Source organism: Hydra vulgaris, chromosome 15 (assembly GCF_038396675.1).
Source record: "Hydra vulgaris chromosome 15, alternate assembly HydraT2T_AEP".
Lineage (NCBI taxonomy): Eukaryota > Metazoa > Cnidaria > Hydrozoa > Anthoathecata > Hydridae > Hydra > Hydra vulgaris.
In genome coordinates, this window is record NC_088934.1 from 3,832,501 (window position 1) to 3,853,315 (window position 20,815).

The window sequence follows — 20,815 nt, forward strand, 5'->3', positions numbered from 1 at the left end:
TATGCTCTGTAGGATAAATTACACATTTATTACATCTTGATACGTTGCATAAACATGTAGAGTATGACAATATAGTATGACAATATTTAAATTAATTTAATAATTTCCATCGTTTTTTGATAGACATTCGTTATTAAACGGGCATGCAGTTTTCTTTATGCAGTTGAAATTTATATCATTAGCGGTGAGTTTGTTGCGCAAAATTTGTTGGTTGTGTGAATTAATAATAGATCGAATATTTGGCATGCAGCTGTAACAAACTTTTATTGTGTTTCTGTTGAAAATTTTGTGGAGCTTATGATGTAATGGAAAATGCAAATCAATTAAGTTTAAGAAAAGGTGTTCAATTTTTATTACCACATTTTCACTGAAAGGAGGACTAAACCATATTATATTTCTTTTTCGTTTATTAGTATTAGAAGGATTTAGATTTGAATGATATTGGAGATTGGTGTGAAATCCATACTTTATAAATAGGAGCAGACTTTTGGAAAATTTTTTTGCTTGTTGAGTTGGAAGATAATCTTTATTCAATTGAGGTTGGTAATTGTTTTAAAATGCTTGGTGGATGGTTGGAACTAACATGGATATAATTTAGCGTACTATCAGATTAATGGTAAGGTTGAGAAGTGCAGTTATTATGATCAAATGTAACATCAAGGTAGTTAACAACTTTCATATTAGATTGAATGGACATACAGAGGTTGCATTGTTTAAATATTTGAGTAAAATGCTTTTTAATTTTTTCCATTTTTGGACTGCTTGCGTTTTTAAACACGGCTAGGTCACCATCTCTATATAATCCAAAATCAGATTTTTTATATAATTGCGAAATCCGGAAAAGAAGAAAAATACTAACTAACTCGCACACTTCTGCTCCATCAAATGCACCCATGGTAACATCAAACAAACCACTCGATTTTTTAATCCAAACTTGATCATTGGTAAATAATAAAGACTTACGCGCGTGGAGAATTAAAGATTTATGATCAGCATCAATGGAAACGTATTGTTCTGCAAAGTTTATGGAGTCGATAAGTAGCTTTTCATTAATAGATGGGTAAAAGTCAACGATATCGAAAATAAGGAATTTATAAAAGTGTTTGTCATTGATGTTTTTGAACCAATTTATTACATTTTGTGTGCTATTCCACTGATTTAATTGCAAAATTATTCTTAGGCTGGTGATAATATCTGATAAAATATGCTTACTTATTCTACCAACTTCATTCTTAGCTTAACAGTAGGATTATTTTAAAAATTAGGTTTATGGTCTTTTAATGTAATGAAACAATTGGAAGAACTGTTTATATTAATTTTTTTAAAAACGTCATAATTCTTTAGAATAGTTTTTCCTTCTTTATTAATGTGATCTTTTATAATATGGTTGGTTTTTTTATAGTTGTAGTAGCGTTAGTATAGATGTAGTTGTTAGTATGTAGCGTTGTATAGATATATTGTATATATTGTAGCGTTGTATAGATATATTGTATAGATATATTGTATATATTATAGCGTTGTATAGATATATTGTATACATTGTACGTTGTATAGTATGTAGCGTTGTATAGCGTATGTAGATGTAGCGTTAGTATAGATGTAGTAGCGTTTTATAGTTAGATGTAGTATTAAAAGATGCCAATCTACAAAATTCATCTACAAAAAAGTGTAACCTTTGCATCAGTGAAAAATATTTTATTATCAATTTTGATAGTGATTTACTACTTAATAAAAAAAAGTGAATTGGTTTCTGCTTGTAGGCGTGGGAAAAAATTTTTACTTTTTAACTTTGATTCCGGCGATTAGCAAATATTGGAATCACGTACACTTGACGTCAGATGCCGTTGCAACGCTAAATTTGTATTTTTTATAACGGTTTTTACTTTATATTTGAATAATATGGCTGATGATTGCCGAATGGCAATCGATCAATCAATCAATATATTTCTGAAATATTTGGTATTACATTTCAAGGTTGTTTACAAATAGTATAAACTACTAATATAAAGTAAACACCTAATGACAATAATTAAAATAGTAATGGTAATAATAATAAAAATAATATATATAATAACAATAATAATTGTAATAATAAATAATAATAATAATAACATGTTATTTTAACAATAGTAATAGTAATTATAATAATTTAAATAAATCAATATAACTTTCCAAACATCAATCGTTTATACATACAAAGTTACAGTTACAAACAGTAATAAACTGACAAAACGTAACAACTAACGATGACATAAAAACGACTGCTGCTTAAAAAATTATAAGGATTTAGTAAATGTATTAATCATAGTTCTTATAATATAATAACCAAAATATATTGCAAATAATATGACTAAATAAATAAATAAAATACAAACAGAAAAACACTGAGAAAATCAAAATAACAACGAACATTACAAACAAAACAAAAAATTACCTTATATACTTTTGGGAAAAAATAAAATTAAAAACAATAAAAATAAAGAAAAACAAAATAATGATAATACACGTATATTAAAATATATATAATAAATGGCTAAAATGAAAATAAAAACAAATAATATTTAACTGTATAAAAAATTATATATGACTATTTAAAAATAATTAATAAAACAAAAAATAAAAATAAACTACTAAACTACTAAAAAATAAAACTAAACTAAACTAAAAAGTAAAACAATAAATTATTAGCAAAAAATAAAAAGTAAAACTTTTTACGCGAAAAAACTAAAGAAAAATCATTACTATAAGACTGCATAACAGCATAACTAAAAAATAAATCGTAAATAAAAAATCCTACAAATATATGAAAGAAAACTAAAGAAATATATGAAATAAAACTAAAGAAATATATGAAAAAATAATAAATCTTGATTTGCCGTTCTTTTTTCGACATAGGGGAAAGGCGCCTATGATGGCATACTTAACTTTGAAGCTTCATTATTCAGTATCCTGAAGACCAATAATAAAAGTTTTGATATGGATACATTCCTTGTTACATCTAGAACAATAATTACCCTAGGAGTTTTCATCAGTTTTATTTTTTTTATAAGTTATTCTTATTGTAAAAAAAGCACAAGTATGCCATCATAGGCAACCACTGCTCCTATGATGGCATAGGGGAGGATGGGGCTAGTTAGGATCGAGGGTAACTTAATGATTTCATTTAACCTTAGAGTCTTCCCTCAGAAAAGCCAGAAATTACTCGAAACCATCCTAATTTACCATTTCATGCTACACACCGGCATTGTAAAATTTTGCGCATGCGCATAGGATATATTACGTTTTACGTATTTTTTGGGCCAAAAAAAAAATTTTGGATCATCGCTTTCTTTTAACTTTACTTAAAAATAAGTTTTTCTTATAAAAAAAAAAGGTTTTCCCAACTCGTCAATATTTCAACACCCCCAACTCGTCAGTATGCCATCATGGGTAAAAGTCATCATTTTCATTAAAACAAGCTGTGTCTGCTTTGTTCAAAAGATAAAATTAAAGTAACTATTCCACTAAATGCACAAAACTTGAATATAAAATGCATGAAAACTTCATTTCTTCACAGTTAATAGTAAAATCACAATCTTAAATATATATATATATATATATATATATATATATATATATATATATATATATATATATATATATATATATATATATATATATATATATATATAGTATATATATATATATATATATATATATATATATATATATATATATATATATATATATATATATATATATATATATATATATATATATATGTATATATATATATATATATATATATATATATATATATATGTATATATATATATATATATATATATATATATATATATATATATATATATATATATATATATATATATATATATGAAGACCTCAGTGGAAAAACCGGCGTTGTCACATTTAAAAAGTATTGAGAAAGTATTTATTGATCATTAATAAAAGTCTTTATTTAAAGCAAATGAAACTAAGCAATTTAAAAAAATTTATATTATAATTATTTTATTTAAAATTTATTCAAAAACAAAACATTTTGTAATTTTTTAAACAACTTTTTTTTTTCTTTGCTTTAAATAAAGACATTTATTAATGATCAACAAATACTTTCTCAATACTTTTTAAATGTGACAACGCCGGTTTTTCCACTGAGGTCTTCATATATATGTATATATTCTTAAAGAACAGAGCAATAACAAATTAGTAAAAACACTTATCTAATATTCTTCAACACTGTGTTTCACCATCAGTAGGTTCATCAGGAAGAATCTGGTGAAACACAGTTGAAGAATATTAGATAAGTGTTTTTACTAATTTATTATTGCTCTGTTTTTTAAAAACGTTAAGTACTATGTTTGTAAAATACACTAACATAATATATATATATATATATATATATATATATATATATATATATATATATATATATATATATATATATATATATATATATATGTAAATTATGTTAGTGTATTTTACAAATAGAGTGCTCAATGTTATGCCAAACACAAACAATCGTTTAAACACAAAAAATATTCAAAAGAGACTATGCTGTCAAAATATATTTGGGATTTAAAAGAAAAAAATAAAACTTTTAATTTACAATTGTCTATTCTAAAATCTGCCCCTGCCTATAATAACATTTCCAAAAAATGTATGCTATGTTTGCAAGAAAAATTTGAAATAATTACTCATTTAAATCAAGAAAATTTATTAAATAAAAAATCTGAATTAATTTCTAAATGTAGGCACGAAAATAAATACCTCTTAAAAAATTATAAAAACAAATGACCAAATTAAACTATCCCCATTCCAAAGAAAATTATTTTATAATTACTTTCTGTAACTTCCCGTTAACAAAAAAAATATAGTAATTAAAAAATTTTTTGTAATAATTTATAACTTCCTGTAAAATATTTTTTTCTATAAATTGAATTTTTTTTGAGATTTAGTAACTCTTCCTGATGATCCAGCAATGGTGAAACTTCAAGTCGAAGATAAAAGTTAGATAAGTGTTTTTTACTTTATAATTATATATATATATATATATATATATATATATATATATATACATATATATATATATATATATATATATATATATATATATATATATATATATATATATATATATATATATATATATATATATATATATATATATATGTATATATATATATATATATGTATATATATATATATATATATATATATATATATGTGTATATATATATATGTATATATATATATATATATATATATATATATATATATATATATATATATATATATATATATATATATATATGTATATATATATATATATATATATATATATATATATATATATATTATTAGAACCTCACGGATTCTATTATATATGTTACATACACACATTAGTGTATGTGTCACGTATACAACAGAATCCGTGAGGTTCTAATAAGATAATAACACATTTCCTACTAAAATAATTTGCTGAATTTTTATTAATAACTAAAAAAAGCCGATTAGCACTAGAATATATAAGAAAATACCTGTATTTTGGTTTATTACTCCAAGACACACATTTATATTTTCCGCCATTTTAAAATTTTTAAAAGGAAATAAACACGAACGTATTATTTAATGCGATTTATAAACAATTTTATTGGTTGTTGTAAATAGAACAAAATAATATTAATAACTATCGCTATTTTGCACATAGAACAATCGGTTACACCTAATTTGACACTAGTTAGTTTTTTTTTCAATTTTAAAAGTATTATAGCTAGAAAGAAAATATAACAAAAAAAGAGAAAAAGGTATAAACTCATTTTTTTCAATTTTGGAGTTAGAACAAAATAATTCTAACCTGACGAAATGCTACTGTTGCAAGCTATGAAATTAGTCTCTTTAGTTAAAAATTCTAAACCATTAAGTGACGGGGAAAGGTTACTGAAATTTAAAATTATTCACAGCCCTTCACTCCTCAATGCATTTTTTAAGCATTTAGTCGGAAAATTTTACCCTTTTAAAGAAGTCGGCAAATGTAGACCTTTTAGACCAGTCAGTCGTCGAATTTTAAAAAACAAGGGCCTTATTTTTTACTTAGCAAAAATTCTAATTGCACCACACCACGTGACACCTACTAGCGCCTGCCCTGGTGGCAGCTTAATGATTGAATACTGGTGTTTTTTCCAGACTGGAAAAGAAAAGAAAAACTAGAAAGAAAACAACTTGTCATTAATTAAGCTGTTTGTAAAAAAGTTTATCAGGTAAACAAAAAAGAATACAAGGGTTTTAAATTACTAAGAATTATAAGTGAAAACAAATTTCAGTTCAATTCGAACTCTTTTAACAAAACGTTATATGATAAAGAAATATTTTTTATTATTTGTTTTCTTTAATAAAAACTAACTGCTTCAATAAGCTCGGCGCAAGCCGGTTCCGCAGCTCCGTATCTATTAAACCGGTTAAACTAAATAAGCATTCTGATGGCACCGATGTCGCTGGAACGCAAAATATTACCCGTGCTACTTGTGTCAAAACAGGGAACAATTTTTGATTTGCTTGGAAAAATTCTATGGCACTATAGTGTCTATATAATTCTATGGTTTATCATTGTTTTCAATTAAATTACAGCATGATTTATTTGTTACTAGTTCAATTAAGTTGATTGGCTTTCGTCTTTTGTTGTTAACTAAAGTAGTTGTATTTGCAAACGGTGGCGTTAACGATTGCTGAAATGTTTTCATGGTATTGTCAGTTGAGCTGTTTGATGAGTTTAAAGTGTTATTTAAAGAATTTAATTTTAATGTTATATCGATTTCTTCGGATTCTTTTTGATGCATTTCATAAATAGTTTTTATAAACATTTTTGCCTTTGTAATGCATTCATATCTACTGATATCATTTTTGATAAACTCAAATTTACGAAACTTGAAATCAAGAAAAGTAGCTGCTAAGAAAAAATCATTAGCAAAAATGTATTTAAAACGCCCTTATAAAGACCTTAGTAATTCCTTTTAAAAAGTCTTAACTAGTTCTGTAAATTTGGGTTGCGATTCAAGTATTCCATTTAGTAGAGAATACAATGTTGGAAACAGAAATGTTACTGTAACATATTTTTTTCCGCTAAAAAGTTTTGTTAGCTCTTATAATTGGGTGTAACAAATCACATAAATCCTCCAGCCCCTTAAACTCATTAGCAGTGGGAAGATTGTATTTTATATTTTGGTATTCGATGCTTATCATATCCAACGCAGTTTTATTAGTTAATATAGATTCAAACATATCGAATTGGTTATTCCAACGAATAGCTATATCCTATACTAACTTTATTTTAGTTTCATATCGAAGTGTTTCTTGAACTTTTCTTACCTTTTTTTGTGACATCTCCGAATGCTTAAATGAACCAACAATGTGTCTGTAGGATGAAATTACCTTGGCAATTTCCAAATTGTGTTCATTAATTTTTTCAATTTCTTTAACTTCACTTTCCGTAATTTCTTTATTAATTAATTTTCCATTACCGTCGTAATCTTTTACTTCGTAACGCTTTGACGCTATTTAAATTTTTTTGCTTTTATATCTCTCGTGTTTAGAAGATCGTTAACCACAAAATTCAAACAATGACCAGCACATGGAATCTTAAGAACATTATCATCAAATTTATTTACTGCAGAGAAAATGAGTCAGTAACTAGTGCAAAAATCTTATTACTAATTGACCATTCACTGAAGGATTCGTTTAACGTATTAAATAAATATTCAGCTGTTTTCACTTCAGACATAAACCTAAGATCCAGGTTTCGGTCAACCAGAATCATATTTTTGTCAATAAAATGACAAGTCACACCGAGGTAGCTGTTTTTACTCAATGATGACCAACCATCACAAGTAATTGTGATGAAATGACATCCCTTCAGTTCTCGCATTTTTTTGTCCGTAATTGATGGAATTAATTTCTTGCTCACCGTATTTATGCATGACATTTTGTAGCTTTTGTTTAATTCACTAACTAAATTTACAAAATCTGGATGACGTACTATCGAAATCGGCTGATCAGTACCAACAATAAAGTTCACCAATAACTTGTTTAATTTTTTATGTCCAGTCTCTTCAAAACCATTCTCATTACCGCTCTCAATATCGGATATACCGTCATCGTTGAGTAAAATCGTTGATTTTTTAGATATTTTTGAATTAATGCAATGATCAATTGATTAATGGGATTGCATTGAACTGGTCGAACTGTTGTAAGGTAGAATCTTATAACATATGCTGCATTTTGTTTGATTATTTTGGTCTATTTCGAAATGTGTTCAAACGAAGCTTTGTTTTCTTATTCCTTTCTTAATAACGGATTTATTTGTTTTTGACATGTTTATTGAAACCAAAAAGCAAGTAGTGTTTTTACTTGTACGCATACAACAAATATTATTAAATTAGTAAATTATGTTATTAGTATATTTATAACACATGTTACTTCACTTAGGTTACCGAGCGATTAAGGAGATTATTATAACTTTAGTTACATTTTAGAGTTATGTAACAAAAAGATTTCTAAGGTATAAATATAGTTGTTTGAAATCGTTGTAAATCTCATCCAAATAACCACTAAATATTAATTAGCCGTATACGTTGCAACAATCATTTCATACACGTGCGTTAGAGCCCTTAAGGGAATTGCATATTATAACTTTTAAATATCATATTTTATCAACTATTAAATATCAACTTTTAAATATCATATTTTAAATATATAATTAGGGTCATGGCACCCCCTACCGTGAAGAAGCACCTATCGTGGTTTTTGAAAGAATCATTAAATTTCTTATGTTTTTTTTTTAATTTATCCTTTTAGTATTGTTTTAAACAAAACTAACTTATTTCACTAATAAATAATTTTTAAAAACATATATTTTTAAAGATTTGAGATGTTTTTTTACCCGCATATGATTTCTTATTGCTTTCTTAAGAAAATCTTTAACAGTAAAAAATAGTTTGTCTAGTTTTTTTACGGCTTAAAACTTATATAATTTTTTTGATAAAAGTTTAAAATAGTTGTAAAAACATTAAATATTTTAAATTTTATCAAAAAATATTAGTAATTTTTGTATAACATTGTTTAATCTTTTGCACGGTAGGTGATTACAAAAATTATAACAGTTACCACTTACCGTTTATAAAAATATTTTTTCGGACGTGTTTTATTTTGTGAAGTTTTCTCTCTAAAAAACCATTTCAGTTCAACTCAATTACCAATTAAAGGTAATTTAACCCTTGGGAGTATTTATTTGATATGTTTTTTATACTTTATTTATTATGTGAAATGAATTTAACCCTTGGGAGTATTTATTTGATGTTTTTATATTATTGATATGTTTTGATATTATTTATGATATTGATATGTTTTGATATTATTTATTTGATATGTTATTATGTAAAATGAATTCGATTAGAAAAATGCAAGGTTCAAAAAAAAAAATTATTTGAAAAAAGTTTTTGTATTCAGAAGAACAACTGCATGCAGCACTTAGAGCTTTAAATAAAGGTGAAAAAATTTTGTGTCAGCAAAAAGCTTAATGTTCCTGAAAGTACCTTACGCGACAAATTATCTGGTAAAAGCCAACCCAAACGGCAAAACTCTGGCTTTAAATCATATCTTGGAGAAGAAATAGAGAATGAATTGGTTGCTTGGTTAATGCAGTGCGCTAACATGGGTTTTGCGATAACAAAAAAGTTATTAATTAAGGCGGTACAAAAAATAGTTATAGGGCGAGGTATAAAAACACCATTAAAAGATGATATCCCAAGTAAAAACTGGTTTTATAAATTTATGCGTCATCATAAGGAATTATCGCAAAAACGAGCAGAGCATATTAGTCGAGCTAGACGTCTTATAACTGAAGCATCGATAAGAAAATGGTTTAATGAGGTGTATGAATTATTAGGCGATGATGCGCAATACCTTAATGATCCATTTCGTGTTTTTAACTTAAACGAAACTGGTTTTGAGTTAGCTCCAAAAACTGGAAAAGTAATTTGCATTAGAAGAAAAAATATTTAAGAAGAATGCAACAACAGCGATAAGGAAAACCTTACAACTCTATTTTGCGTAAATGCAAATGGTGAATTTGCAACATCATTAACATTGTACAAGTATGCTTGAATGCCAAAAACAATTGCTGCTGCCGCACCACCAGGTTGGGGACTCGGTAAAAGTGACAGCGGCTGGATGACCACCGAATGCTTTTATGAGTACTTCACAAATGTGTTAGTACCATATTTGAAATCTATTAATACACAATTACCTATATATATATGGTAGGATATTGCTCTTCGGAAAGAATTCATTTGTTTTCGTTGTTTCCTAATGCTACGCACGTCTTACAACCATTAGATGTGTCAGTTTTCGGACCAATGAAAAAAAATGGCAGAACATTTGTCGGCAATTTAAATTGGATAACAATTTTAATGAAATTCGCAGAGAAAATGTACTAATGTTGTTAAATAATTTTGTTATGGATCCAAATATGAAAAAAAATATTATTAACGGATTTAGGTCGACAGGAATATTCCCATTTAATGCGAACAATGTTGATTATAAAAAATTAATTCAACGTGTTAAATTGAATTCCTTAATTGATAATAATGAAACGAATCTTTCAAGCCATAATAACGTAGGAAACATATTTGAAAACAACGTTGCACCGGAAGTATTGCTACAGTTTGAAAAAACTGGAAATAAAGAATGGGGAGGTAAAAATGACTTCAGAGAACTATTTAATTTTTAGAAAATACTTAAATTTAACGATAGCTCCAAACAAACCATAAATTTAATAGAAGCCAACAATAATGTATTGAACAATGAAATCGATAAAGAATCGTATTTAGATATTAGCAGTACGCAAAATGAAATCGTATCTAGTAATGTTAGCGAATTTGGAAAAAGCTTAATAATTGATGAAATTGAAAAAAAAAGAAAAAAAAAAGCTTAATAATTTTTTTCTTTTTTATTTTTTTTCTTTTTTTTTCTTTCTCTGTTTTAATATAATATAAGATTTTACAACTTCGTAATATAAAATTTCAATAAATAAAATAAGTAAAACAAATAGGGGCTCAAAGAAGATGAGGATGACAGTACGTTATCGCAATCTTTTCATAGAGCCCTTATAACAAGATTTCAAAAAAATATCGTAATATGTTACAATATGCGTAATAAAATTTCAATAAAATATAAAACGCGTAATTCGCTAATAAAATTGATAAGCAACCAACAAAAGTAGAAATAAAACAAAAACAGATTTATGAGAAATTGTTCAAAGTATCATTAACCAAAAACGTTTCTTATATTTTAAAAATTTCTTTTTTTGTTAAAAACTTGAAAGAACTTAACGAATTAACCGTACCTTTGAATCCTTTTTGAAAAGTATTCCATACTTTTGGACCTCGATATAGAATGCTGTACTCTGTAGAATGCTGTACTCTGATATAGAATGCTATAGTATATAGAATGCTGTACTCTGAATATAGAATGCTGTACTCTGAATATAGAATACTCTGATATAGAATGCTGTACTCTGAATATTTGTTTATTATCCGAGGCAGTTTATATGTGTTGGACATATTCGCTCTAAGATTATAGCTATCATTTTTATTTATTTTAAACTTGTTATTAAAGCTTATAGGAGTGATATTGTGATTATAACGATACATGAAAATTAAATGCTGGTAGATATTTATTTCAAACACATTCATCATTATCATATCTTTCATTAAGGGCTTAGCGTGTTCACGCCTATTTTTTGAGTAAATGATTCTGCAGCCATGTTTTTGTAGACTATAAATTTTTTTAATCTTTGCCGCTTGAGTACTTGCTCATGAAATGTTTGCATAGCTGATGAAGCTATGAATTAGCCCAAAGTAGATTAATTTAAGACTATTTTTATTGACGTAGGAGCGAACTCGATACATCAAACCTATTATTTTGGTGATTTTTGACTGGAAATTTTATTTCATAATTGATGAAAGTAATTCAGCAGCAGATCCACCAGATTCAAATAAACAAATAATAAAATATGTAAACTTATTACACGACTTTCTTTTATGACCAAAACAACCAATCGCAAAAAAAAGGCTGAAACAAGTTGAACGATCACCGAGCGTTGTAACTTCATCCAAATGGTAGAGATTCAAATAACTAGAGAAAATGCAAAGGAAGAAGAACAGCTTTATTTTTACGTTCAAAAAAATTGAACGTAAAAATAAAGCTGCTGAAAAAAAAGAATTAAAAGAAAAAGAAAAACAAGAAAAATCTAAGAGAAAACAAGCTGTTACAAAATAAAATAAAAGTAAAAGACAAAAAAAAAACATTTAAAAAAAACATTTAAAAAGAAAACAAGTTTAAATTCAGAAAAAAGCTTTGGTGGCAAATTTTAGAACCAATGTGTTTTTTGTTTTGTAATCATATTAAATTTATGTATTTGTTTCTTGATTTAAATAAATAAAACTAAAATTAATATATTCGATTTTTTTCATATACGGTAGGTGGAGAATCGATTACGGTAGGTGGTGCTTTATCACGGTAGGTGAAGAAACGTACTAGATCTTACAAAAAATTAAAAATAACGTTAAAAAAATAACTATACTCAAATTCGAATTATATAATTTAGTTAATAATTGAGTATAAAATATTAATTCGAAAACCCTAAATAAAAATCTGTTATGGTTTTGGAGTTAAGAAGTTTTGAAGTTAAAAGTTTTCTTAAAGTCGCGGTAGGTGGTGCCATGACTCTATATTATTTAGCAAAAGCGCACGAACTTTCATGTGAATTCTAAATCTAAAGTTTAAACTTACGTTATGCAAATTTAAAATTAAAAAGTGTTTAAACTATTGTTGTTATCGACTTCGACTAAATCGACCAAAATTCGACTAGTCAAAAGTCAAAATTAGCCGACTTTGAAAAATCTAATAGTCGATCTAATCGACTTTGGATTTTCTACTAATTGACTAAAAGTCGATTTAGTCGAATAATAGTACTTATACATGTATTTTTAATATCTTTTTATTTGATTGAACATTATAAATCTTTTTAATTTTATTTTGTTAACATAATCAAATATGATTGTTGAATGGAATGTAGTTTTTTCAGAGCCGGAATAAAATATTTACCCCCCATCCCCTTCCTTTCATATTAAATCAAAAGTGTAGTATCTCCCTCCATCCCAAAGACCTCTCTCCTAATCCGGCACTAAGATTTTTGTTTACTCTTTTGAAGTTCTATTCTATTCAGGAACTTCCTAAAAAATTACTTTTAGTTACCGGTACCGGTATCTGCGATAACTTGAGAACAACTAAAAGTAACTCAAGAGTAACTAATAAAATGTAGCTTCATAATGAGCTTCATAATGAGTAACTAATGAAACCAAAAAATTACTTTTAGTTACCGGTATCTGCGATAACTTGAGAACAACTAAAAGTAACTCAAGAGTAACTAATAAAATGTAGCTTCATAATAAGCTTCATAATGAGTAACTAATGAAAGTAGCGTCATAACGTCTTCCGGTAATTATGTATAATAACTAGAATTAAATTCCTCCTAAGTTAACAATGCGTAATGTTAACAATAAATAACTTGCCTAATCTTAGTTCTAACATAGTATTTAAAAAATAATTTACAAACAACCAGGCCTGAGGTTGGGAAAGATTCATTGTGTGTGTATTTGTACAAATAATATTATTTTCATCGTTCACTATATTTATTATTTACTTTTTATCTATTTTTACTATATTAACATATTTTTTTATTTCTTTAGTATTTTTATAAATAATAAATAATCAAAATTACAAATATATATAATTTTTTTTTTCAACCATATCTATAAAAATTTACAAATGCTCATCGTAAATTAACAGAATTTGGTTAGGTGTCACTTATATAGTTACAAACTAGTCAATGGAGTGACACCTAAAAAACATAAAAAATATAAATAAGAGAGAAAAAAAAAGAAAAAATTGTTAAACAAATAATAACGATATATGTAATAATTATAGTAATAATACAAAATAATAATAATAATAATAATAATAATAATAATAAGGTATCAATAATATTAAAAACAATTATAATACAATTAAATTGTATGTGCATATCATAGATAATATTTAAATAAAATAATTACATAAAATGTAGAAAAAATAAATAATAATAATACAATAATAAATAAATATAATATAGATAAATAATAAATAAAGCAAAAATCAAACCGCTCGTTTGTTAAAGAAATTATATATCAAAGACAACATCAGTACAGAGAGAAATTATGAAGAAATACACTCCAACAATATATTTTTAAATTGAATTTTGTTGAGCAGTAAATAATCCGTAACAAGGGGATATTTTTTTTAGACTTTTTTATTAATGCAGGAATACACTGGTTCGATTGGGAAATACATTGTTGTTTTATGGAAAACTTACCGTATTTAAACCAAAAAGGTTTTTCCGCCTGCTTCCTCGCATCTACCTTTTTATAGTCTAAAGATTTTTCTTGACGGCTCTGCATTATTAAACAAATTCATATCATATGAAAATAATAATTATACTTAAAAACTTTTTAGTTATGCGTTGTGTTTTTTTTTTTTTTTTTTTTTTTTTTTTCAGTCTTTGCATGTGGTTATTAAAAATATTTGCATACAATGCCGATCCGATATACAGTGCCGATCCTTTCCGTTCTTTAACTAGGGCGCTAAGGATAATTGAATTGTGAGATCCTTCATACCTAATTAGTTTACATTAAAACTTATATTTACTTTTATTTTACTATTTTAGACTTGAATTTATTTCATATTTATCAAGAAATTAAAGGGACTTTTTTACAATATTAAATCATTGGGACCTAGCAAAATTTATCCTGCGTGGCGTTTATATTGTTTTATTTCATTAATATTTAAGTTATATAATTTAAAAATATATAAAACAAACATAAATTACTTGATTTCTTTTATTAATCCCTCCGACTCCCCCCCTTACATTTCGACTAAATCGACTTAGTAGATTTCAAAAAAGTGTTAGTTGACTTTTGAAAAGATGCTTTTAAGCATCTTCATTCAATAATTAATGAGTAAAAATTTGAATAAGTGATAAAGTTAAAACTTAGAAAATTCTACGTTCAAAATTTACAATTTAAATTGTAAACAAAAATACTTAAGTAGCTTTTGCTGTAGATAGGTTTTATTCACTTTGAGAGGGCTAATATTTTATATGAAATATTTCACCGTGGAGATGTAAAGGATCGTTTGCAAATTATGTCACGCAAAAACCTTTTAGATCCCCCTCCTCCCTTTTCCACAAAATATCATAAAATATCAACCCCCTATCTTATCCTGAGGGTTCTAATCCCTTTGCTGAGAGTTCTAATCAAATTTTTAAGGGTCTAGAGCTACCCCTATAATAATTTTTTGTTCAAAAAAATTTTAAAACTAGTGTTTTAGTATTATATAGAACAAAGTAAAGGAGTAGGAGCAGGTTTTTTTCAAAAATGTTGTTTTAAGAGTTACCCTAATATATCCATGCGGCACTACGCGCCACTCGGCGGAAATATAATTCTACTTACTTTTCTTATAGATTTTTCCATTTTTAACTTATTAAATATTTTTTAGGTTCTTATTAGGAAAGGATTATTTTGTTATTTGATTATTTTGTAATATTGATTAATTTGTTTTCAATTTTTCGTTTTTTAAAAGAGGAAATGTTAAAAAAACACATTTTTTTGATATATTTTTGGATTGCTTATGATAAAAATCAAAGTTCTGCATAATGGTTATATATTTTCAACTTAATGTTATAATTGATTGATTAAAAGCTAAGAAAAGCCAAAAATTTTAGCATAATTGTTTTTCTTGTTTAATTTAGTCCGCGAAGATTAATGGATTAATTCATGTTATTACAGAGGTAGCCAGTTTTTTTATTGATACAAATTTTATGAAACAAATCGACTATAAATAAGAAACATTCTGGCTATCTCTGTAGTAAGATACTTCAATTTGTTTTTACGGATGTGAAAATGTACAGAGAACTAACTGCAATAAAAAACAAAATGGTATAATAAATAGAAATGTTTAAAAGTTCAATAAAAAAAATACTGTCAATTTACTCTTTATTACGGGTAATAACTGAATTAGTTTGGTAAAGAAGAAAAAATCTAGCTATTGTCTTGTAGATCGTCTTCAAGGACATTAAGTGTATTTGGTTTAGGTGGAAATTTGTGGACATTTAGGTGGACATTTGTGGATATTAGGTAGACATTTGTGGACATTAGGTGGACATTTGTACAGCCGTAGCGCAGTGGTAACGCACTTGCCTCAAAAACAAAAGATCCGTGGTTCAAACCCCACCTCTGGGCTAGTTTTGGTTTGGAAGGAGGCGTATAGTTTACGCCTCCTTCCAAACATTGGTTTGGAAGGAGGCGTAAACTTCTGATTAACGCTCATCAGCAGTGCTCTGTGATTGGCTGTATGGACTTCTTAGGGCACCTAAATAAAAAAAAAAATTAAAAGAATTATGCAGAATAATTCTGTTAATCAGCGTTGCAATCCTTCCTCATTTATTTGACTGGCGTACATGTAAAACTGTATTACATTGTTTTCTGCTTATAATGATGAATAGTGGATCTTCTTGGCTCAATTCAGAAGCATGTGCTTCTTTTGATAATAGCTATGCAGCTCTTCCTGTTGATTTCTCATGAGAATACATTGAATAATTAAAAACCATAAACATAAAAATATATGCAAACAACAATTTAATATTAATGATGTCTTCAAAATCTTAAAAAACACAATAATATGAAGAAGCAATTGCAAACTTAGAACATATATAAAAAACTTTTGCTTTATTAAATTTTTCACTGAGATATTGCCAAGTCCCATCTCACCCCATGTCCCATCTCACCCCGTTCTCCCCTGTTTTTTTAGGGGAGAACGGGGTGAGATGGGACATGGGGTGAGATGGGTTCTCTCCCACCAAAAACTGTTTTATCTTTAAAACAGCTTTTGGTGTAAAAAATTTTAATTTTATCTTTTAATGTCATGTAAACATTTATTGAGCTTAATTTTATGTTTTGCATGCTGTAAAAATTTAAAATTTTGAAAAGCAGCCATCTCACCAAAATGTGCTAAAAAGGAAAACTTAAAACATAATTTTTTCTCTCGGACGCAATAGTAGATATGTAACAGCCTGGTTTGATTTCTCTCATTTTTGGAGAAAACAAATTAAACTATTACTGAGAGATTTGGTCAACTTTATATAACTGTGTGTAAAGGCGTACAGATCATGACTTAGTTATTTTTCTGTTACTAATCAAACTTATTTGGTGTCGCCCCTCTGTGTCAGGTTATGATGGTGTCACCGGCACTGTCCAGAGCAAGATTTCTACAACTCCCTTTAACTCAATTTAAACCAATGCAAAAAAGGGTAGAGGAAATTATGAAAAAATTTACAAAATTAATTATGAAAAAATTTGAAAGAAACTGTCAGTATTTGTCTTCTTCTTGCCATCTTTACACATTTTAATACACGAAACTTGTAGATATTATATGAACGACTAGATAAATAAATAACAACTTTTCTTAAAACTTTTTTAGTCACATTCGGTCCATTCATAAAGTAAGAAATCAATTGAATTTTTTACTTTATGAATCAAGTTTTATCGAGGCATTTTTTTAATCTTAGAATAGATCTAATAATAATCAATTGAAAATATGTATGAAGACTTAATGGAGATTTAATTGCCAGTTTAGATATAATTAATTAATAAAAACCCAATACGTCAGCAATCAATCAGTTTCTATTTTCTCACCCTCTGAGGAAATAAGCTGTGACCGAGCAATCATTGACAATAAACTAAATAGTCAGTAATCACTGTTGAACCGTCAGATCATTCTTTACCACCATTCATCAGACGCATAAACGCTTTAATCTCCTCCGTTAAACTCACTAGCGATTTCGTTCACAAACACTTATCTGCTCTCAACGCTATCAAATCAACTGAAGGTGACTGTATTAGCTCATTTGTGCCTAAAGAATGCGCCAATGCAGCTGCTGCCCCACTTGCCATTATTTATCAGAAATCGTTAGATCAAGGCGTAGTTCCAAAGTCGCGGCTTTCATTAAACGTGACGCCACTGTTCAAAAAAGACTTCAGACTTGACCCAGCAAATTACAGGCCAATCTCCATTACCTCTGTACCATGCAAAATAATGAAAAAAATGGTAAAAGATAAGATCACGGAGTACCTTGTAACCAACAAACTTATTGCCGGTTGTCAGCACGGCTTCATCAATAAAAAAGCCTGCGTCACAAATCTGTTAGAGACCATGGACTTTCTAACCTACAGCGTATCTCATACACTTCCTGTAGACGTGATCTTTCTTGACTTTGCCCAAGCTTTCGACCAGCCCTCACAAAAGACTATCGCAAGAAATTGATATTTACGGATTAGAAGGAATATTTCTTGACTGGATTAAAGCTTTTCTTTCAAATAGATCACAACGCGACCTCATCAAAATACAAAATCGAGAACAACATTAACTCAGTTAACTGGTATGTTGCATTACTTATAATTTTTTTAATTTTATTTGGTATTTTAGGTGCCCCAAGAAGACCTAACGCTCTTGTGTCACAGAGCACTGCGGAAGTGCATTTAACCAAGAAGTTCACGCCTCCATCACGCCTCCGTGACGCGAAAATATGTCCAAAGCTCGTTTCAAACCTGGATCTCCTGCTTATAAAGCAAGCGCTCTAACCACTGCGCCACGGCCGCACATCATCCCGTCAAGGTACGGTCATCGCAACCACTTTTATCATAAAACGGACAACAATTGCCTCGCTCAATTCAACTTTTTAACAACAACACTGGAAAATCTCAATCCGAGAGATTTAAATTATTATAAATTATTACACGGCCAATTACTTATCAATTAAATAAAAAATCATTAATTTTTTGTGATATTTCATATCTTCGTATTCCAAAAAAAATTTCTACCACATGATAGAAGAATCTATCATGTGGTAAGAATATTCTATCATAAAAGAATGTTCTATCTTAAAAAGTTGATTCATTAATTAATCAAAAGCAAAAGAATAAACATTGTTATAACTATTTCATTATATCCTCTATTTTATTCTATTCTGTTATATCTATTTTAACGCTTCATTACTGAATAGCTAACTAACTTAGCTGAATAGCAAACACAAGATTATCATTGTTTACGTTCATAATGAATACTGCATAGCTTGTTTTAACATTGGTTATTTATTTAAAATGCAACTTACATATTTTAAAGTAAAATATCTAAAAAAAGTTTGAAATAGTTGTTTACTAAACTAATATCTATTATACGTACTTTCAAGATAACCTTGAAACAAATATTGTTCATTTAAATGAACAAAGCCTTGAACTAAATTAACTCGCTTTCAATTAGGAATCAATGTTGCAACTCTCCGTATTTGCACAACTTATTCGAATCAAATTCTTAAAATAGCAAACTGAGCGAATTTTTAAAATTCTTTTTTATTAAAGTTGTTTTAATATCTGTAAAAATTTACGTCAGTAATTTAAATTTGTCAATGTTGCGCAACCTATTCTAGTTGAAGCGAGGCTTTTTAAAAGAAACGTGATAATCGAAACTTCCAGATTAAACTTTCGTGAGATATCTTCAAGCGATAATGCCTCAATAACCCCATACTCTAGTATCTAAAGGGCTGCCACTTTCGGTCGTTTATTTAATAGAAAATTATTTACAACTGTTTTCATCAAGGTTCAGTCGAAGTTAAATAAAGAAAATGGTAGTTGACACCAAGCTTTACGATTTACTAGAGGTCTCACCAAATGCATCAATTAACGATATAAAAAAGGTTGGTGGTTTTATAATGTTATTTACTACTAAAGTTGTAGTCAACTAACTAAAAACAGTGATAAAAAAGTGATAAAATATTTTCATCCCTAAATCACAAAAGTTTTTAATGTAATACTGGTACTGTTTAACTAATTAGGAAAAAAATTTAAAACTAAAAATTTAACATTTAGAAGACACTAAAATAGCTCTAATAATCATAATAATAGTGGTTAAAAATAAAAATAGTTAACAGTAAACAAAAACAGCAACAAACGTTTTTAATAAAAGTCTGAAAGTGAGTAGCAGAAATTATTTAATTTTTCACTGATAATTAATGATTTAATGAAAAAGTTATGAAATTGTCAAACTTAATATAATTGATTATTATATATCATTGAAAAGAACTTAAAAAAAATGTTTCAAAACTGCAAATTTTATCAAAGTTTTGACAACAAATTATAATTATTATAGTCGCAAAGTTTATTACAATGATTTCTTAAGAAGGTTTTAACAATTTATAATGTTTATATAATTTAAATCACCTTGACATTGTTAGTTAAAAGAAATGGGAGAAACATTGTGGCACTAAAATCCAGTACCGCAAAGTTTACAAATTTTAGAAAATACTATGAATTATTAAATATATTACATTCCATAATTAAATTTACATTTTTTAATTGACTAAAGACAACTTTTTTTTAAATTGATCAAAGGCAATTGGCATGATACATTGATTGGCATGATACATTGATTGACATAATACTTGTTATTATTTTAGAAATATAAAAAGCATAAAATTATTTTATAAGTATAAAAAGATTTTATAAAAAAATAGGTAATCATAAGCATATTGTTAAGTTACTCTAGCGCATGTTTTTGAACACAAATTATATTCTATCAATACTGGAATTATTTAAGGTGCTTATTTGATTCATCA

General features: G+C 27.2%; 1 protein-coding gene across 1 annotated transcript in view; it reads left to right on the top strand.

Annotated features, from left to right (window-relative positions):
* The first annotated feature begins 19,605 nt into the window (after nucleotides 1-19,605).
* The window catches only part of LOC136092248 (dnaJ homolog subfamily A member 2-like), a 41,433-nt gene continuing 40,223 nt past the window's right edge, over nucleotides 19,606-20,815 (top strand). Inside the window, exon 1 of the mRNA XM_065820029.1 lies at nucleotides 19,606-19,897. Coding sequence (XP_065676101.1) covers nucleotides 19,826-19,897 — 72 coding nt within the window. The 5' untranslated portion in view covers nucleotides 19,606-19,825. The remainder of the gene's footprint in view (nucleotides 19,898-20,815) is intronic.